A 22,253-nucleotide genomic window follows, 5' to 3' on the forward strand; every position below is an offset into this window, starting at 1 on the left:
TTCTTAAGCCCATTCTCCACACAGTCAGGTGTCTTCCATTTAAACTCAACACCAACCAGTGTTTGCCCATTTAAAACCTTTCAGAGGGCCAGGCATGGTGGCTCACGCATGTAATTCCAGTATTTTGGGAGCCTGAGTTAGGATTGCTTGAGCCCAGGAGTTCCAGACCAGCCTGGGCAACATGGTGAGACCCCATCTCCTGTAGTCCCAGCTACTCTGGAGGCTCAAGTGAGAGCATCACCTGAGTCCAGGGAGGTCAAGGTTGTAGTGAGCCACGATTGAGCCCCTGCACTCCAGCCTGGGTGACACAGTGAGACTCTGCCTCAACAAAATAAAATAAATGCATAAATAAATAAGACTATAAAACTATTGCCTACAGAGTAAAGTTCCAGCCTCACGTCCCAGCTCACCCTCTTAGTCATGACTCCCCAGCAATGCGGAACTTGTATTTTTGCTATGCACTGTGCTATTGGCTGTTTCTCCCCTCCCAGCCTTTTGCTCAAGCTATGCCCTTTGCCCAAAATGCCCTCACCACCCACCCCAACCTCCAGCTCCCTGTCCCTTGTCTAGATCCTAGTCATTCTCTACAACGCGGTTCAAACATCGCTTCCTCAAGGAAACCCTGCCTCACCACATCATCAGTCCTCAGCTTCCGTCCCAGCCAATTAACCTTCCTCTCTGTTCCCATGAGTCTGGGAAATCAGGTATTTACTAAATGTATTACTACAATTATCATTACTCTTACTGCATTGTATTGTCATTCTCTGTTTATGTGTTTCTTTAGAATGTTAGCTCATTTAAAAAAAATGTAGGAGGGAAAAAAGTCAACAACTTGATAGAAAAAGAGATAAGACTAGACAGTTCATAGTATATAATGCACATGGCCCTGACACACTTGAAAACACATTCAATCACACTAACAAGAACAGAAGTGTAACTTACTATGTTACTATTTCTTGCCTGTCATACTGAAAAAAATTAGAAAGTTTGACAATACAGTCTGTGGGTGAGGCCGTACAAAAATCAGCATTCTCAGGTATTGTGGATGAGAATACAAAATGGCATAACCACAATGGTGGCAGGGTTAGCAACACTGAACGAAATTACATCTATCTTTTTCCTTTGACCCAGCAACATCACTTCTAGGAATCTATCCCAAAGATGTCTGCAAAAAATATGAGAAGATGTATACAGAAAACTATACTTTGTAGCAATTTTTGTAATAGCGAAAAAATTGGAAACAGCCCAAATGACCACTAATAGCGGACTGGTTGAATAAACTGGTAAATGCATTTTGCAGCTGTACTGAGAGAGAGAGAGAGAGAGAGAGAGAGAGAGAGAAAGAAATATCTTTATGTAATGCTATGGAGTGATCTCTCCAGATGTATTGTTAAGAGAAAAAAGCAAGGTAAAAGTATGTTCAGTATGCTACCATTTCTTTAGGAAAGGGGAGGATATAGTCATATATATATATATGTGTGTGTGTGTGTTTGTTTTTGAGACAAGGTCTCACTCTGTCACCCAGGCTGGAGTGCAGTGGTATGATCACAGCTCACTGTAGTCTCAAACTCCTGAGCTCTCAAGTAATCCTCCCACCTCAGCCTCCCGAGTAGCTGGGACCATAGGCACAGACCACTGTGCCCAGCTAATTTTTGTAGAGATGGGGATCTTGCCATGTTGCCCAGACTAGTTTCAAACTCCTGGGTTCAAGCAATTCGCCCATCTCGACCTCCCAAAGTGCTGAGATTACAGGTGTAAGCCACTGTGCCAGGCCTTGTAGTTATATTTTTAAAAATGTTTCCTGAAAGAAAAAAGGAGGGAACAGCAGGAAGTAACAAGGATAAAAGCTAGACTTCTCTGAATATCCCTTAAGGATTTTACTTTGAAACTATATAAATATGTTACTTGTGAAATAAATTTTTAAATTTCTGAAAACTGAAACAACACAAAACAAATGAACCTAAATATGTCTTAAATTAGTGGAATAATTTTATGGAGAAGAGCTAACCTGGTTATTCTCCCGTATTTTCCCTTCCCTGCAGCCTTTGCCATCAGAATGTCTGACCGTAAGCCTACGACAGAGTAGAGTTTGTAACAGCCTCAAAGGCAAAGCAGAAGCCCGCATTTCCCCTGAAGGGTTAATGGGAAGTCCTCCAACAAAAGCCAAGATCTAATTTATTTTCTGCCTTGTTTACCAAAGAATTACTTTCTTCATTTAGGTTCCTTCTTCCTTTCTCTTCTCAGCACCCTTAAAACCACAAGTGACGTGAGCAGGCTTCTCTCTTCTAGGAATGTTCAAAGTTGGGTGCCTTGGAAAATGGTAGTTTCAAAGACATAACTAGGAACTTTTCAAAGAAAGATACTTTCAGCTAGAGATAGAGAGCCCTTGACTATAGGAACTAGAATTAGTTAACAGCAGAAAGAGTAGGAAAGCTTCTGAAACTGTAGCGGGCCGTAGGAAGGTAAAGAAGAATGTAATTCAGGTCAGGACCAAAGAAAAGGACACCAAAGATCAGTAACACAACAGCGACTGATTCTAGTTGCCCACAGTGGGGAAATATATTCAGTTTCTGGTTAGGAGGGTTGAGTGGTTAAAATGAGAAGCACTCTTGTATAATACATTTGTGCATATGTGCTTACGCTGTCTAGTTATCTCAGGTCAGTTTCTCTGGAAGTGGGGGGCAAGGTGGTTATTTGGGTTCAATACCTGTGAGAGGAAAGGAGAGGAAGCAGGATTGATCAGAGGAAGACGAACTGTAAGGGCTCAACACAGCCTTGACCAACCTGGTGAGAAATGACTGGTCCTTATACCCCTACCTCATTCAGTCACCTGACATAGGCTCCCCTGGAAAAGGCTTGACCTCAGACAGAGGAGGCTGCTCTCTGCAGGCAAAGCAGACCCTGAAGGTGCTGACAGCTGGACACTGTCTGCTGACAGTCCTTCCTCCAGCTGGGTTATAAGCCCTTCCTTGAAGGGGAACCTACCTGAGTAGCGCATCTCTTTACCTACCATAAGCCTACTGTAAGCCTTTCCAGAGTTAATATAGTATTTTTCTTATAATTCTCAAAATATAAAAGGTATTATATTTACAGTAGAGAACTCCATATATTAGTGTTGAATACAAAATTACTGTTAGAATTTATCTCAATGGATTATCAGGTAGTCGATATATTTCTGTGCAAGCTAGAATTACTGATCATACACTTATTCATCCCACAAACATCTATTAACTATTTATTGCATACCAGTCTCTAGAAATTGAAATATAAATAAGTATACTTTTACCATAAACTCCTAGAAGTCAGATTCTAGTGGGGAGGTCGATAAAATAGACAAATAATTAAAGTGGTAAGTTAAAAAGATAGGTCTAAACACAGTGCTAAAGAGGTTAAAGGGACATGAAGAAGAAAGCACTTAGCTATGTCTACAGACATCCTCCTGGAAGAGCAGATGTGGGCCTTGGCTGTCAGAGGACAAGAAATATTTGCATTACAGGAAGAGCAAATTGTATGTATAAAGACTCAGAACAATGAAAAAGCATTGCACAGATTGAGAACCACAGATAAATTGACATGACCAAAGCACAGGCGGTGTTTAAGGAGGGACTGAAATATGAGACTGGAAATATATCTATATATACATCTGTGTGTAATTATCTCATTAATTTATTAATGTTATTTTTTACTGTATTTTATCTTGCCAGTGTTGGTCAAATATATTTAAACACAGTTTGTGGGGGCTTTTTGTTTTTTGCTATAACATATTTCTGCAAGACATTCTTTGTGAAATGTTGAAAGACAGTAGTGACCGAGCCTGCCGGATTATCTGGGACATAAGCTCGAACTGGATCTAGTACCTGTGAACAAGTGTATTCTGACTTGATATTGACAAATAAGGAAAAGTTATTACTGGATGCAAGTTCTGGGAAGGCTACAGCAGTATCTCTCTGCTCCTGGAGATTGGAATGCGGAACTCTGCTGGGAGGAACATTCTATCTCCCTGTCATAAAGAGTCGTTAGCAACCACCTGGTTCAGGTCACAGGCAGGGAGAGGAAGGACTGCAGAGTCTTTCATTCTTTCTGGTGCAGCTTAACTGATTTGAAGAAGCCGAAGAATAAAATCCAGTAGCACAGTTAAGACTTTAGCCATGGCATCTGTAACATACCAAAAGCCAACATCTACTACTGTGGGAAAACAAATGATTTTTACAGGTAAATCGTTTTTGTGTATGCGTTCACAAAGAGATCTAAATTTGCTTTTTCTCTCACATATATGATTTTATATAATGGATATAACAATGAAATGATCACATACGTTTTTGTTTGTTTGTTTCTTTTTTGGGTTTTTTTTTTTTTTTTTTGAGCTAGAGTCTCGCTCTGTCTCCCAGGCTGGAGTGCAGTGGTGTGATCTCGGCTCACTGCAATCTCCGCCTCCTGGGTTCAAGAGATTCTCCAGCGTCAGCTTCCTGAGTAGCTGGGATGACAGGCAGCTGCCATCATGCCCAGCTAATTTTTGTATTTTTGTAAAGACGAGGGTTTCACCATGTTGGCCAGGCTGACCTTGAACTCCTGACCTCAGGTGATCTACCCGCCTTGGCCTCCCAAAATGCTGAGATTACAGGCGTGAGCCACCGTGCCTGGCCCGCCGATGTTTAATTGACGTGATACTGCTGTCTCATTATGCCCACTCAGTCTGATCATCAACATCTTGTCGCCATAAACACGTCTTTAACGCAGCACTTGTCACTACATCTGAGGTAACTTTCACAAAGGAATCTTTGAATTAGCATAGCTTTTATGGTTTGTGCCAGAGAAACTTCTTCGATGTAATAAAAAACATACTTTTCTTCAAATTTTTATTAACACTGATTTAAGCTTCTCATAATATTATAAAGTTACAAATATTATAAACTTGACATATTTGCTTGATAAAAATTTGAGCAAGATACGCATTAAGCATAGTAAAGTTATTGGTTTTCGTTTTGTTTGTTCAACTACTTTAAATGATTTGGGTAGTTTGTGTGAAATTACAATAAAATCTAAAAAGTAGAATATGACTAGTTGTGGTAAGTCTGTAAGACATAAACTAAACTTCATCTTATTTCCTTTTTTTCCAAATTATTTATTTTTTGAGACAGAGTCTCTCCCTGTTACCCAGGCTGGGGTGCAATGGCACGATCTTGGCTCTCTGCACCCTCCACCTCCCAGGTTCAAGTGATTCTCCTGCCTCAGCCTCCCGAGTAGCTAGGACTGCAGGCACATGCTGCCATGCCTGGTTGTTTATTTATTTATTTATTTATTTATTTTGTACTTTTAGTAGAAATGGAGTTTTACCATGTTGACTAGGCTGGTCTTGAACTCCTGACATCAAGTGATCCACCCGCCTGTGTTGGGATTACAGGCGAGAACCACCGTGCCTGGCCTTATTTATTTATTTATTTTTCCAAATTGTGAGCATATTTTACAATGTTACAGAAAAATAATCAAATGCGTGTTTCTGGTGGGCATTTACGATTTGTGTTGCTCATTATCCATCTCATCCACTCCCCTTCTTGTGACTCACTGGCTCTGGGGAAACCATCTCTTTCCTCACTCTTACCCCTTTTTTACTCCTGTGAGAAGGACTTTGTCAACTAGAGTACCCTGCTTATCTGCAATTCCTTTTGCCTTTATTCTTACAAACTATTCATCTCCAAAGTTATTTAGGTCAGCACATTTTCTTTCTAGCCTCTTCAGTAAGGTTGTTTTATGCCCTTGTAATACAGTAAGATTTTCTTGTCACAGTCTGAATTCCTTCCTGAAATCCCACAATTTCCTAAATAATGTTTGTTTAATTTGCATCCATTAAGGTTTGCTTTTTATGCTATTAAGTATATGGGAGTCTTGACAAATTAATAGAACCATGTATTCACCATTATAGTACCATACATTATAGTTTCACCACTTAAAAAATCTCCTATGCTTCACCTATTCATTCCCTCCTCCCCCTTTTCCCCTAGCTCCTGGCAACCACTGATCTTTTCACTGTCTCCACAGTTTTGCCTTTTCTTGAATGTCATAGAGCTGGAGTTATACGGTATGTAGTCTTTTCAGATTGGCTTCTTTTCCTTATCAATATCATTTTAAGGCTTCTCCACATCCTTTCATGGTTTGATAGCTTATTTCTTTTTACCACTGAATAATATTTCACTGTGCTGATGTGTCACAATTTGTTCATCCCTTCACCTATCGAAAGACATCTTGGTGGCTTCCAGTTTTTGACAATTGTGAGAAATGCTTCTGTATACATTTATGTGCAGCTTTTTGCATGGATATGTTTTCAAATCAACTGGATAAATACCTAGGAGAGTAATTGCTGGATCCTGTGTTAAGCCAAACTGTCTTCTAAACTAGCTATACTATTTTGCATTTCCATTAGCAATGAATGAGAGTCCTTGTTGCTTTGCATCCTTGTCAGCCTTTGGTATTGTCTGTTTTTTACTTTTTTACCAAAAAAAAAAGGTCATTTAGATTTTTATCCTGTGTTTTCTTTTAGACATTTTACAATGTTACATTTTCATTTAGGTCTATGATCTATCTTGATGAGATTTTTGTGCCTTTTTAAGTTTTAATTTTCATCAGCCAATAAATTTCCTCTTTTCCTTAGCCAGTTTGGGTTGGGTTTTCTGTCATTTGGAACTGTGCAAGAGTCTTCATTAATACTTAAAATTTCTTCTAACTTATGCCAGAGTATATACTTAGTTTTATGTATTTACGTAGTTCAAATTCTTGTCACCTTTGATAGATTTCTGTTTTTCATTATACTGACATATAATACTTAGCTTCATAGCCTCCTGTATTTTATAATTTCCTAATTTTTACTGTTACAAATTTGTATGAATACTTTGCATACATTATTTTTCTTGTTCTCTTATATTCTTGTGGTATATATAGAGAGAGCAGAATTAGCAGGTGAAAGATACAAACAGATATATAACTTATTAATGCCACAAGCTTTAGAGGATTGTGTATACTATGAACAATGTATATGTATTAAAGCCCAACAATTTTTTTTTTGTTTGTTTGTTTTTGAGACAGTCTCCTTCTGTTGCCCAGGCTGGAGGGCAGTGGTATGATCTCAGCTCACTGCAATCTCTCCCTCCAGGGTTCAAGTGATTCTCGTGCCTCAGCCTCCTAAGTAGCCGGAATTACAGATGCGAGCCACCATGCCCACTAATTTTTTGTATTTTTAGTAGAGATGGGGTGTCACCATGTTGGCCAGGCTGGTCTCGAACTCCTGACCTCCAGTGATCCGCCTGCCTCGGCCTCCCAAAGTGCTGGGATTACAGGCATGAGCCACCACAACTGGCCCCCACCAATATTTTTTGAAATCGTTTTTATTTACTTTGAAGATGTAGATATGAATCCTTTTTTGCCTTTGCCTTTTACAAATTTTATTGCGACTATTTTAAAACACCCCAATGAACTCCCACTTACCTGTCACCCATATTCAACATTTATCAAAATTTTGCCACATTTGACTCACATCTCTCCTGTCTTTTTCTTGTGCAATATATTTTAAGCTCAGATATCTCATTATTTCACTTACATATTTTATTGTGCATCTCAAAAAATATGAACTTATTCTTACATGGCCACATTGCCGTGACTGCACCTAACAAAATTAATAACTATCCTTTGGCATCATGTAATTAACAACTCCATAATAAAATTTTCCTGATTGTTTCTAAAATGTGTTTTTACAGTTGATTTTGAGAATTAAGGATCCAACACACATTGCATTCAGTTGTGTTTTCTGTTTTTGTCTCTTTTAAACTGATGCAGTCTTCCCTTTTTTCCCTGACATTTACGTGTTGCAGAAACTGGATCAGTTATGGTGCAGAGATGTCCACATTCTGAATTTGTCAATTACTTCCTTCTCATATCATTTAACTTGTTCCTTTATTCTCTGTAAACTGAATTTGGCTCTACAGGCTTGATTATAGCCAAGTTCAACTCTTTAGGGATGCTTATGTCTTAAATGGTACTGCAATCAATTCACAGAAATCAAATTTTAAGCTGTTCAAGAATAATAATTTTAACTCCTATAAGGCCCATCACTTACTACCTTTCTAACCTATTGGGGCTTGGAGCTCTTTCCTCCATGTTTGGAACTGTTCTTAATATAAAGCCCATGTTTTCACGAAAACATTAGTTTGAGCGAAGTACCCAGGCTAGGCAAACAAAAGATTGATTTAATCCATGCAAATATTGTGTAATTGTGATAAAAACTTGAAAAATATCTTGTCACTATTAATAATTAACATAAGACAATAAAATATCATGAGAAATCATTAAAAAATTATTTTGGATGTCGATAATGTAAAAAAATATATAGAGAGGATGAGAAAATACTGAGGAATTTCGCAGCCATTCTGAGAGCTACTTTAAAGCACTTTTAAGAGTTTCATAGGATTTTTATTGATTTCTAATTTAATTTTAAAGTGAAATTTTGACTGGACGTGGTGGCTCACGCCCTGTAATCCCAGCACCTGGGAGGCTGAGGCAGGTGGATCACTTGAGGTCAGGGGTTTAAGACCAGCCTGACCAACATGGTGAAGCCCCATCTCTACTAAAAATTCAAAAATTAGCTGGGAGTGGTGGTGCACCCCTGTAATCCCAGCTACTCAAGAGGCTGAGGCGTAAGAATTGCTTCAACTCAGAAGGTGGAGTTGCAGTGAGCCAAGATTGCACCGTGGCACTCCAGCCTGGGCAACAGAGTGATACTCTGTCTCAAATAAATAAATAAATAAATAAATAAATAAATAAATAAATGAAATGTTGCTTTCTCTTGGCATAGGCATAACACTACTCTTTCTTTTTTTTTCCTTTGAGGGAGGGTTTCGCTCTGTCGCCCAGGCTAGAGTGCAGTGGCACGATTATGGATTACTGCAGCCTTGGCCTCCCTGGGCTCAGGTGATCCTCCCACCTCAGCCTCCCGAGTGGCTGGGACTATAGGCGTGTGCCATCACTCCTGATTAATTTTTGTATTTTTGTGGAGATGGGGTTTCACCATATTTCACCATATTGCCCAGGCTGCTCTCGAACTCCTGGGCTCAAGGGATCTGCCCACTTCGGCCTCCCGAAGTGCTGGGATTGTAGTCATGAGCCCCCGCACCCAGCCAACACTATTCTTTTTTTTGTTTGTTTTTTACGAAAGTTTATTCTTAAATGTACAACAGCTCCAAAACAACACTTAATTCCAGCTATAGGTGGCAAAAGATGTGATGGCAGGGAATACAGATGCTTAAATATGGATGAAATAAAGGGTCACCATCTCCTTAGGCACAAGGAACAGCTTACTTTTTACCAGATTTCTTAATTCCACCTGTGGCCAAGGGCCCCTTCCCCACAGCCTTTGCTTTTAGCTCCTCGAGTTTCTTCTGCTTCTCTTTTTGTTTCTGCTTGAAAGCCTTATCTTCCTCGTCCATCTCCTTGGCCTGCTTCTTGGGCTGTTTCAGTGGCTTCTTCTTGCCACCTTCACAGCCAGACATGGCGCCTGCCGTCCCTTCCCCTGCCAACACTATTCTTTTATTTGTCATTTATAACTACAATTATTTTAAATTTCATTTTTAAAAATTTCTACTGAGACTTCATTATTCTATGTGATGATTCACAGTATGTATTTATCTAGTATACCTTGACTACTTAACTAATTTGATCACTTATCAAGTCTTATTTTTCTATCAAATTTTGATATATTTCTTTTTAAAATACATTTTTGATGCTAATTTTTTATCCTACATATTTGAAATCCAATTTAACAAATTGAATGCCAATTAAATACTAAAAACTTGTCCATGAGCATGGGAGGATACAAAAATATACATGAAAAAAGTTCTCTTTTTTCTGGAAGCTTAAAATCTATTGGATAACCAGAACATAATAGGGTTGATTTGCTCAATCTAAATATCCATCGCAGCATAGTGTGGCATCCAAACGAAACACAAATCCAATTCCAAAAACCCTGAGAACTAATGGGAAATTATCTCACATAACACTACACAAAACTCAGCCATATGTTTTGTTTTGTTTCCCACTCATTTCTCTTCTTTTTGAGTATCATAGAGCATAAGTTACTTCCTACATTGCAGATGGATCTTGGAATTTATTTAGTTTTCAATTAATAAAGGAATCGAAATTTTCTGAAAAAACTATCAGTGGATCCAACTTTTAAAACCTTGTTAAAAAGTTGATATATAACATACTCCATTAAGTACGTTAATTTGTCTTAGCTTGATAACATTTTACAAAGTGAGCACCTTTACGTATGCACTTTTAGATTAAGACAGTGAATATTTTTATCACTCTAAAAAAGTTCATGTATGTCCTTTCCCAGTCAATCCTCCCACAGTCAGATGCTGTTCTGATTTCTATAATCCATGTTTTTGATAACTGTGAGTTTTAATCTAATAGGGCAAGCTAATCATCAGTACTTTTCCAACGTGTATTTGCTGGCTATTCTTCTACAGATGTTTTACTGCCAATTTGCTAAGTTCTATAATGACATAGTGAGGAGATTTTATAATAATGTTAGTTTGTTTTTTTGAGACGGAGTCTTGCTCTGTTGCCCAGGCTGGAGTGCAGTGGCACGATCTCAGCTCACTGCAATCTCTGCCTCCTGGGTTCAGCCTGGATTCTCCTGCCTTAGCCTCCCCAGTAGCTGGGATTTCAGGTATGCTCCACCACGCCCAGCTAATTTTTGTATTTTTAGTAGAGATGGGGTTTCGCCGTGTTGGCTAGGCTGGTCTCAAACTCCTGAACTCAAGTGATCCACCCGCCTTCACCTCCCAAAGTGCTGGGTTACAGGTGTGAGCCACTGCACCCTGCCTAGATAATGTTATTTTTGTATTACAAAGATTTTCCTATAAAAACCTTATAAACAAAATTAGGAAGAAAATTTAAAAACTGCTTTAAAGAATGGTTATATATTTTTAAAACATCTGTTTACATACAAATGACATTAATTTGTTTACCCAGTTCCAGGTCCTATGCAATTTTTAAGTTTAAAACTTGGGCTGAATGTGGTGGCTCACACCTATAATCCTCACATTTTGGAAGGAAGAGGTGGGAGGATCACTTGAGCCCAGGAGTTTGAGACCAGCCTGGACAACAAAGAGGAGTTCATCTCTACAAAAAAATTTTAAAAATCAGCCGAGTGTGGTGGTGCACACCTACTACACTACTCAGAAGGCTGTGCCAGAGGGTAGCTTGGGCCTGGGAGGTTGAGGCTGCAGTGAGCTGTGATCACACTACTGTACTCCAGCCTGGGCAACAGAGCAAGGCCCTATCTCAAAGGAAAAAAAAATGTTGAAAAATTACATTTATTTAAAAATACATTCTTTAATTCAGATTTTTCTTCATTAATTCCTACTTGGCTCAAATTAAATATAATTAATGAGTAGTCAATATAAGACATAAAATTTAAATGGCACTATAACAGATAATCTCATTTAACCTATTTTTTCAGATGGGAATCCTCAGGGTTCAGGTAAGTTAAATGACTTGCTGAAGGCCACACAGCCTTGATCAGAAGGATGGAAGCCTCTGCCTGCTCCCTGTTTGTATGGGGTATTTATGTGCCTTACATCCAGATTACTGACTAAATAAAAGTATTAATATATTTAGTCAGTCATCATATACCTACCAGAAAATCTGCTCATGTAAACCAGAAATATTACAGAACTCTGCCTTACAATGGAGTGACCACAGCATGAAATTTCTGTTAGAAATACATTAGAATTGGAAATACTCTCTAGGAAATGGCCAGAAAACGATATGATGAATGAAACTGTAAGTGGTAGGAGAAGTACATAAATGTATATGTAATTTCAAAATGTATTGCTCCATTAGCCAGCATTTCAGACCCACTTATTCATCTTATTTTTTGCTCTGTGAAACTGTCATACTAATAGTTATGTCTCAGATTCAATTATTTTAAAAATAGAAAATGACTTCACACTGAATTGCCAGTGGTTTCCTGTTTGAAGAAATAATAAAATAGTCCTACTGCAATTCAGCTTAAGTCCCAGCACTGTAATCCACAAGGCAACTCTTTTCGATTTTTAAAAACTACCTCATGACAAAAGCTTACACATTTTAATGGTACTGAAACATTTGGTTGACTAAACTGCATTTTATTTCTCTATTTTTATTTTTACCTGCATTTTATTCTGTTGTCATAGCATGCAGTTTGCCCTGAATCAAAATTTGTTCTATTATTTTAAGATATATTATAGACAATATACATATATCCTTACCATGATTCTTCAGCCTATTCAAAAATAATAAATTAAAAGCTAAGATAGTTGGAAATGATCTTCTGATAGAATATAATAGGCGATTTATTTAAAACAAAATTGCCAAACATCTAGTTAGCTTAATCATATCCAGTTGCAGTGATTTATTTGCTAAGGACATATTAGATAATTAGGCATTGCTATCATAATAGCAAAAGTGGGAGACCTTATTCATTGTCCTTCATCAAACGCTGTTCTTTTCATAAGGCGTATTATTACTTTTACAAAACTGTAAATGTTACATGAAAGCCTTATCTATAGGTGACAGCAGCTCCAAATCAATCCTATCTTAAATTGTTAGTCATCTAAGTCAACACGATGTGATTTGCAGAAAAAAAATCAGTTGCCGCCATACATTTTTTTTTTTTTTTTTTTTTTTTTTTTGAGACGGAGTCTTGCTCTGTAGCCCGGGCTGGAGTGCAGTGGCCGGATCTCAGCTCACTGCAAGCTCCGCCTCCCGGGTTTACACCATTCTCCTGCCTCAGCCTCCCGAGTAGCTGGGACTACAGGCGCCCGCCACCTCGCCCGGCTAGTTTTTTGTATTTTTAGTAGAGACGGGGTTTCACGGTGTTAGCCAGGATGGTCTCGATCTCCTGACCTCGTGATCCGCCCGTCTCGGCCTCCCAAAGTGCTGGGATTACAGGCTTGAGCCACCGCGCCCGGCCGCCGCCATACATTTGAAAAGCACTTGAACCAACCTTTGTCTTGGTTTTGTTTTATATATGCATAAATATAAATATATATAATGTATAAATATATGTATATAAATAATTACTGCATAAGCTAAGATGGAACGGAGGAGGATTTATTTGCCTTTCCATGGCTTTATTTAATTTTCCAGAGTTGGCTGGGCGCGGTGGCTCAAACCTGTAATCCCAGCACTTTGGGAGGTCGAGACGGGCGGATCACGAGGTCAGGAGATCGAGACCATCCTGGCTAACACGGTGAAACCCCGTCTCTACTAAAAAATACAAAAAACTAGCCGGGCGAGGTGGCGGGCGCCTGTAGTCCCAGGTACTCGGGAGGCTGAGGCAGGAGAATGGCGTGAACCGGGGAGGCGGAGCTTGCAGTGAGCTGAGATCTGGCCACTGCACTCCAGCCTGGGTGACAGAGCGAGACTCCGTCTCAAAAAAAAAAAAAAAAAAAAAATTTCCAGAGTTGATACTTTGTAGGTTATGTTAATGTCACTTCTTCATTGTTTTGTTTTTTATTTTTTAGCGCAAACACATTTATTTATTAACCAAAGGGACGATCCTAATTAACCCAATACTGAAACAGCTGCATGTAAAATGTTTGTGATAAAGATAATTGAACACAGTAATGAAAAAAAAAAAAAAAGAAGCAGTATGGAGATATGTCCATTGAACTGAGCTTGTTCATTCTCGTAGCTAATTCCTACCCAAAGTGATGATGGAATTTTTATTCTACTTTTTTATAGATCCGAGAACAGGTGACATTGTGCATGACACAGTCTACCACAAATTTCCCATCTTTCAATTTTCTTATTATTGTGCTTTTCTTCCCATCCCACTCCGATGCTGAACCAATGCTCCATCTGTAAAGTTGCAGAGAATCTGAGATTTTCTGCTACGAGCTGTAGTTTCTTCAGACTTCTCTCCCAGGGTACAAGAAAACTGCTGTTTTCTAAGTGCTCTGAGTTTTTATGGTGAGGTTTTTGCCATCACAAATGATGATACACTCTGGTTTGGCCATCGTGCCCGTTTTTCGCAAAGCTATTCCCACTCCTAGTTCCTTCATGTATTCATCAAAGCCTTTGCTGTCCACTAGGCATCATCTTCCAGCTGCTGAACAGTGGCCGTGGTGGGCACAGGAGGGTGTGCAGAACAAGCTTAGCAGGGTCGGCCTGAGCAGCATGCTGCGAGTATCACTTCTTTAAATCAGGGTGAAATGCTTTTGATTAAGCAAAAAGAAGTTTCTGTTGTTGAAACAGGATGTGAAAAAATTATTAAATTAAAGATAAGTTGATTGTTCACTGTGTGCCAGGCCCTGTGCTACCTACTAGGAAATGGGTGTAAGCATGAAGATCCTGCTTCAGGAAGCAAAAACTGTAAACTTAGACACCAATGTAGGCTTTCCCCTTAACTCTTTTGGACTCAGTTATTAAAAAATCTGTAATTTTGGGGATATAGTACATATTTTGTAAGGTTTTCTATCATGGTTTAATGAAATGAAAGCACCTGCAAATAATATGAATTTAATAATTTTTTAAGCTTTTTTGTTTCTCTTGAGAAGTTAATTATCTGGGGGGAGATTGGTGCTGGGGAAAGGACACAAAACCATCTTAAAATTCTATTTTTTTCTTAATAAGCCAACCAAGTACACCTTATTTCCCAAAGTCTGAAGCCATAAGCAGGTTTTTAAAGTACAGGAAGAAATAATCTAAGATTATTTAAGCAAATGGTTTTAAAACTTTAATGTGGAAATGATTCCCCCGAGAGGCTTGTTAAAAAATGATTCCCCCGAGAGGCTTGTTAAAATGCAGATTCTGGGGTGGGTGTGCTGGCTCACGCCTGTAATCCCAGCACTTTGGGAGGCCGAGGTTGCAGGGAATCACTTGAGGTCAGGAGCTCGAGACCAGCCTGGCCAACATGGTGAAACCTTGTCTCTGCTAAAAATATAAAAATTAGCCAGGTGTGGTGGTTCATACCTGTAATCCCAGTACTTGGGAGGCTGCGGCAGGAGAATCACTTGAACCTTGGGGATAGAGGTTGCAGTGAGCCAAGATCATGCCACTGCACTCCAGCCTGTGCAACAGAGTGAGACTGGGGTGAGCTTGAGAGTCTGCGTTTCCGTCAAGCTCCCAGGTGATGCCCACCCTGCTTGTTCTCAGACCACACTTTTGAGTAGCAAGGATCTAAACTATTCTGGCTCCACCATTTACTTATTGTTGTGACCTTGAACAAGATACTTACCCCTCTGTGTCTCAGTTATACCATCTGTAAAATGACCTTAATAATATCTACTTCATATGGTATTTAGTGGGGTAATATGTACAGAGTACTTAGTGTCTGGCATGTGGTAGGCTTCATATGTGTTTTATATGTATATGTATATTGATCACAAGCAATATAAGTAAACTGATGGCTACTGGGCCTAGAAGATGAAGTTATTTGTGATGCTAATCATTATCCTGATAAACATTGGCTTTTTGGATTTTCTTGTAAACCTGATCTAAATAACGTTAAAGAAAAACAAGTTCCATTAAAAATATTTTATAGTAGAATAGCGGAGTTTGGAATTCTGCCTATAAACTTCATTAGTTTACATAATCTTGGTTGATGAAAACTCTATGTCATTCAGAAAGAATAGAAAGATCTCATTAAGGGCCTCTGGTGGAAAGCTTTTAACTACAGGCATCATTTTGTCTGTTTACCTTGAGTGGGTTTCTCTTTCCTTTCTTCCCTTTCTTGCAAGATGAGAGGTAGCACAAGCTGAACTCCAGCAAGGAAGCACTTTACCCTTGACCCCTGCTGTGTATGATCCTAGTCAATTTCATTCACAGCAAGTGATAAAGGATAAAATGCCTCACTGTCTTGCTAACCCCAGTTGCCAGCAATTATCTCAGAAAAGGTAGAACCTTTCACTGTGCCTATTAAAAGCCCCCTTTGACCAAAGATATCACCTTTTAGAAAAATATACCTCAGGGAAAAGTCTGCAGTGGATACATTACCCATGCCTTCAAGAATAATGGTACTGACAGACATCAAATCATTTAGTTGGTCAAATCATTTATTAGAGGCAGCACTTTCTAAAATAAAGGAGATAATTTCTGGAAAGGACAGGATTGCAGGAAGGTGGTCATTTGAGAGGAAGAAATGAACAGCAGATGGATCGCCCCTGCTCTGTAGTAAGGGTTGAACCGGACAAACATCACAAGGCGTCCAGCTACTTCGTTTCCGAGCTGAGTCTGAGCAGAATTGAGTTCCTAGCTAGGATGATGCCTAACTGTAGCTCTGAAAAGGACCTACAACAGCCTTGGGAAACCTGGTGGAGGAGAGGAGAGATCTACTTTATTTCTAAGCTTTATTCTTGGCAGTCAGGTGACCTTCTCGGGCTGGAGGAGTGGAGACCTGAGGGCAGAGCCAGGAACCCAAAATGGCTAGAACAAGTACAGCAACTTCTAAGTTTATTAAACAATGATCAAAACTCACAAATGCACAGTTGGGGGCAAGGGTGGTTACTGAGGAAAAAAGAGATACAGTGTGCCATAAAATGTGAGCCTAATCCTGTTTTGGGGTTCTTTGTGAACATTCTGCCCATGATACAGCCATTCTGTTGGTGGCTTTAGAGGATGACTCTAGAAGTTTGTGAGATTTATTCATAACATCTAGCTTTTATTTAAGTCAGATTGTGTCCAAATTTGGATGGGAGTTTGTCTGGTCATTTTTGTGTGATGAAGTGACATAACCACAGGGTCCTTTAGAGAAGCAGAACCTATAGGATACAGCAAATGAGGGACTGGCTTGTGTGAGTATGGGGGAGAAATCCTATGGTCTGCTGTGTGTAAGCAGAACCAGGAATGCCGGTGGTACAGTTCCACTCCAAACCCGAGGCCTGAGAACCAGGAACACTGACTTCTGAGGGTCCAAGCGGAGCACAAATTTGCCATTTTTCTACTTTTTGGCTCTATTCATGCCCTCCAGGAATTGGATGATGCCCTACATGGGTGAGAGGGTATTCTGTCCTCAGTTTACCAATTCAAATGTTAATCTCTTCTGGAAACACCCTCACAGACACACCCAGAAAAAACATTTAACAAGCTCTCTGAGCATCCTTTAGCCCAGTCAAGTTGACACACTATATATATATATATATATATATATTTTTTTTTTTTTTTGGAAACGGAGTCACTTGTCACCAGGCTGGAGTGCTGTGGTGTGATCTCGGCTCACTGCAACCTCCAACTTTCTGGTTCGAGGGATTATCCTGCCTTAGCCTCCTGAGTAGCTGGGATTACAGGCAGGTGCCACCATGCCCAGCTAATTTTTGTATTTTTAGTAGAGACGGGGTTTCACCATGTTGGTCAGGATGGTCTTGATCTCCTGACCTCGTGATCTGCTCACTTCTGCCTCCCAAAGTGCTGGGATTACAGGCGTGAGCCACCACGCCCGGTTGACAAACGGTATTAACCATCACAATCCTCCTGAAGGGGACTCTGAGCTAACCACAATCCGTGTCTAGGACATTGCAGAGCAAGATGTAATATGCATAAGAACCACTTATGGAGACACTTAAGAATGCAGAGCCTCAGGTCCTATACCCCAAATTGTTTTTTGGGGGCCTTGGAACCTGCATGTTAAAGAAGCACACCAGGAGACTGTGATGCAGGCAGTCCAGTGACACATGTGGGAGACACGGTAGACCCAGAGCGGTAGGAGCTGTATATGTTCTACACCTTGAAGCTCACATGTGCTCCAATTCCACTGCTCTTTACAATCTAATTTTAGTAGGAAGATCAGAAGATGGGAACATCCTTTTAATTTTAATTATTATTTAACTTAATTTTTGAAATTAGCATGTATAATGCCATTTTGTAAATGATTATATAAAAATGGAATATGTTTTCTGCCCAGTGAATGACGGCACTGGTGACAGGATAATTAGGAATCTAAGTAGTCAAAAGTTGTGCAAACAAATCTGACGTTAAGGGAAGGTTAGTTAATAAATGCTGGTAGCATTTGGGTTACATAAATTCTGTGTTCACTGCAAGGAAATAATACCTCCCACATCTCTTTCTTTTAGGGATTTCCAGACTCTTTCAAAGGTCCATTTACAAGCTAAGTAGCTATCACCACCCTCTTTTCATAAAACGGAAACAGAGCAAAGTAGGCATGCTCATCATGTGGGCTGAATAAAGGAGTTTAAAAAATAAAATGATCTATGATTCCAGATCATACCAAGGAAGTGACATGGTAGATTTCATTTATTTCCTTTTCTGAGGATTCTATAGTCACTTAGAATGCAAGATCCACTGAACCAAACTCACCTTCCTCATCGTCACCCCTCACCAGGGTATGTACACCCTTGGAGATACGGAAATGTCCTGAGGAATGCCAGCTCCTTTTGTCTGCATGGATACAAAACAATCCGTTCCAGATCTTGGGGATTTCTTTCTTTTCTCAAACTGAGTCTCTTAGACTCTCTTGTAAGTGAGCTAAAAATAAATAATATCATTGACCCAGGCATAAAACTACTCAAAAGATAGAGATGGAAATCAGGATTTGCAGTAAATCCCATAACACTGTGCTGATTCTACTTCTGCTTCTGAAGGAAGGAAGGTGCTGTGAAATCATTGCCTACATGTATGGATTGTTTGTGTGAAGACCATCAAGTATAAAGTTATTTATGTTATTCTATATATTGGTCAAGAATCCCATTAATCATGGTTAAATAAGCAGTTTCCCTGCTGCTGCTCACCCAGGAGCACTCGGAGGCATGAGCACCAGCATGGAGAGGCTGCTTATTCACAAATCAATGCGGGACACTGAAAGCCTCTGCCTCTGTGATTTTGTGATGAGGTCTCACAGTTGTCCTGGTCCACAGCATCTGAATGTGAATGGCTTTCTCCAATTGACCATTACAGCTGCCTCTTATTGAACCTGTGTTTGAATGGCTTTGGAGGATGACTCTAGAAAATTGTGAGATTTATTCATAACATCTAGTTTTTAGTTAAGTCAGATTATCTCCAAATTTGGATGGGAGTTTATCCAGTCATTTCTGTGTGATGAAGTGACAGAACCACAGACAGAAGCTAGATGTGTAAACCATTGCTGCACCACTGTAGACCCCCTAAGAGAACGGCAGAGGCCAGAGGCAGTGGCTCACGCCTGTAATCCTGGCACTTGGGAGGCCGAGGCGGGTGGATCATGAAGTCAGGAGATCGAGGCCATCCTGGCTAACGTGGTGAAACCCTGTCTCTACTAAAAATACAAAAAATTAGCCGGGCGTGGTGGTGGGCACCTGTAGTCCCAGCTACTTGGGAGGCTGAGGCAGGAGAATGGCGTGAACCCGGGAGGCAGAGCTTGCAGTGAGCTGAGATCGCACCACCGCACTCCCGCCTGGGCGACAGAGCGAGACTCCGTCTCAACAACAACAACAAAAAGTGGCACAGTGCCTTAGCTTAAATGTTTGGAAGTTGAGGCACACATTTGGGGCTGCGACTGTAGCCTTAAGAAAATTATGTATTGTATGAAAAGTAAGGACCACCTGTTAAAGCAGAGTTCAGACTTCCTAGAAGGTGGCATAGGGTAGCCTCGCAGATAACTGGAAAGGAAAAGACTCCCTCACCTCTAACCAGCTCAGGGGCAGAAGGTCCAAGGGCAGGGATCCTTCAGTGTGGGGCGCTCACTTTGTCACATCTCCGCTGGACACAACTGAGTATATAAAATTTTGAGCAAGTGACTCTAACATAAGGCAGCTTCAAGACAGCTTCTACCATAACCATCATCCCTATAGTCTGTTCATTAAAAGGGATGACAAATATTTTGATCCTCTGCTATCTCCTATCCTCACCAAATGACTGATATACCCTTAACCTCTGTTCTACTCCCCACCCCACCCCCTGCCCATCTCTCCATAGCTTCTTTCTCTTCTACAATTGCACCGAGATGGAAGAAGAATGAAAAGGGAAAAGCTGCACATAGAAAATCATAAACCTTAGTCTCTAGTTACATTATTAAAAATTGCTACCAAAGGACATTTAGGGATTTTTTTTTTTTTTTTAAAGATGGAGTCTGGCTCTGTTGCCCAGGCTGGTGTGCGGTGGCACAGTCTTGGCTCACTGCAACCTCCGACTCCCAGGTTCAAGCAATTCTCCTGCCTCAGTCTCCTGAGTAGCTGGGGTTACAGGCATGCACCACCATGCCAGCTAATTTTTGTAGTTTTAGTAGAGGCAGGGTTTCACCATATTGGCCAGGCTGGTCTCGAAGTCCTGACCTCAAGTGATCCACCCGCCTCGCCCTCCCAAAGTACTGGAATTACAAGTGTGAGCCACCATGGCTGGCCCATTTAGGGAATCTTGATGAAAGCTTCTCTGATTTTTTAGAGAAAAATCAACTCTAATTTTTTGTCCCCCAGAACTGATTTACTGTCTCCCCTCTCTCCAATCAGCAAACCCAGCAGGCCAGATGGCTGGCATCCGTCTCGTTGTACATTTCCTTTGCCTTTTCTTCTGGTTTTAGTTTCTCCTGTTGTCCAGGTCAGCAAAACCTTGTTCCTGCCACAGCCACACTCTGGCGTAGGTTGACCAATTGTCCCAGTGTATTCAGGGTGAAGGGATTCCCAGGACATTGAACTTTCAGTGCTAAAACTGGGTTAAGCTGGTCTCCTGAATTCTAACCCTTACTTGCTGCCCTGGCCAGGCAGCCTCTTCAGTGCCATGACATCCACTTCCAAGTGCAGAGAGAATTCAGATAAGCACCAAACAGAAGGGGAGGCACTCGTGATGTTAGGGTACTAGGCAAAGTTCCCGCATCTATAGGCCGTTACTGACTTCCTCCCTTGCAATCAGAGAAAAACGAAAAGATGCAGAGGCCATTCCACAGATATCACCAAGTAGATACCCACCTCTACTCTGAGGAAATCTTGTGCAGTTATGGCAGGTGACATTCACTGGTGTATTTATCCAGCTATGGTTTGCTATTCTTTTTTTTTTTTTTTTCTTTTTTGAGACAGAGTCTTGCTCTGTTGCCCAGGCTGTAGTGCAGTGGCGCGATCTCGGCTCTCCGCCTTCTGGGTTCATGTCATTCTCCCATCTCGGTCTCCCGAGTAGCTGGGACTACAGGTGCCCGCCACCACGCCCGGCTAATTTTTTGTATTTTTAGTATTAGCCAGGATTGTCTCGATCTCCTGACCTCATGATCCACTTGCCTCAGCCTCCCAAAGTGCTGGGATTACAGGTGTGAGCCACCACGCCCGGCCTGGTTTGCTATTCTTCTTGACTAAAGATGACTTTTATCAAGACCACCTGTTGACTTCATTATAAACCCAAGGAGAAGACTATTAATTTATCACAAATTGATTCCAGTAACTCAGGGATGGCTTCACATTTTGCCAGGGGGACAAGACCAGCATTTTGAACCATCATACTTGCCTAGGGACAAAAAATTCAATACAATCTCCTTTCACTTTTTATAGTTTAGACACTTTTTTGCCATGTTCAATGATAAGCTGTCCAGGTATTTGTCCAGTTTCTATCATTAATCAGTACATATTGCCTCACACTAAAGTCAAAGAAATTATGTAAAGTGCAAACTAGAAAACAACATAGTGCCTTAGCTGGACTGAGCTTGCCGCAGCCTGTGGCAGGTTCGTACTGTGTCAGCTGAGCCCATTGGGCTGCATGTCCTAGATTCCCTTCCCTACATAGTTTTGGGTTTGTCTGGGCCACAAGAGACATTTTGTGGGAAATTTGGAAAGCAGAAGTGAAGCAGCAGACGTATCATTTCAATACAACAGCTCAAATGGTAGGTGCAGGTCCCCAGGGGCTGCTGCAGCCACGTGGGCTGTTACTGATATGCTGCCTCTGCTGTGGTGGGGCAGCTGCCACATCCACAGCGACCTCCAGCTCTTTCCCTGCCTCCTCCTTCGGTGTCACTGGCTTCTGGGCCAGGTGGTGTTCAGCCCCATGTTGAAAGGCACCAGTTTCAGTGCAAACCACCCACTTCATCAGTGTTAGAGGCTTGGGGGCAATAAGAGACCTCCTTGGGTTCCACTAATCCTCATGGTTTCCAGCTTGGTGGACAACTTTAAAGGCCAGTGACTGTGTCTGGAGCATCCCAATGCACTCCTGAAGCAGACACAGTAGTCCTAGATTTGTGTGATGCATTCTTATTCTATCCACACCTTGCTTTGTCTTGCCTCGCTGTATATCTTGTAAGCTGCCCCGAGACTTCC

At 40.7% G+C, this 22,253-nt stretch overlaps 2 protein-coding genes across 2 annotated transcripts in view; one reads left to right on the forward strand and one right to left on the reverse strand.

The window, feature by feature from the left end:
• The first annotated feature begins 4,010 nt into the window (after nt 1-4,010).
• SPMIP2 (sperm microtubule inner protein 2) overlaps nt 4,011-22,253 on the forward strand; it is a 132,677-nt gene continuing 114,434 nt past the window's right edge. The window contains exon 1 of the mRNA XM_011752878.3: nt 4,011-4,212. Coding sequence (XP_011751180.2) covers nt 4,149-4,212 — 64 coding nt within the window. The 5' untranslated portion in view covers nt 4,011-4,148. The remainder of the gene's footprint in view (nt 4,213-22,253) is intronic.
• Nucleotides 9,293-9,533, reverse strand: LOC112427848 (translation machinery-associated protein 7-like). Its single transcript, XM_071092650.1, has one exon. The coding sequence runs from the start codon at nt 9,531-9,533 to the stop codon at nt 9,339-9,341; it is 195 nt and encodes a 64-aa protein (XP_070948751.1). The 3' UTR covers nt 9,293-9,338.

This window comes from Macaca nemestrina, chromosome 3 (genome assembly GCF_043159975.1).
Source record: "Macaca nemestrina isolate mMacNem1 chromosome 3, mMacNem.hap1, whole genome shotgun sequence".
Taxonomy (NCBI): domain Eukaryota; kingdom Metazoa; phylum Chordata; class Mammalia; order Primates; family Cercopithecidae; genus Macaca; species Macaca nemestrina.

What these genes read in the sequence shown, in the direction of transcription:
- LOC112427848 (XM_071092650.1), bottom strand. Translation starts at nt 9,533, where the DNA reads ATGTCTGGCTGTGAAGGTGGCAAGAAGAAGCCACTGAAACAGCCCAAG.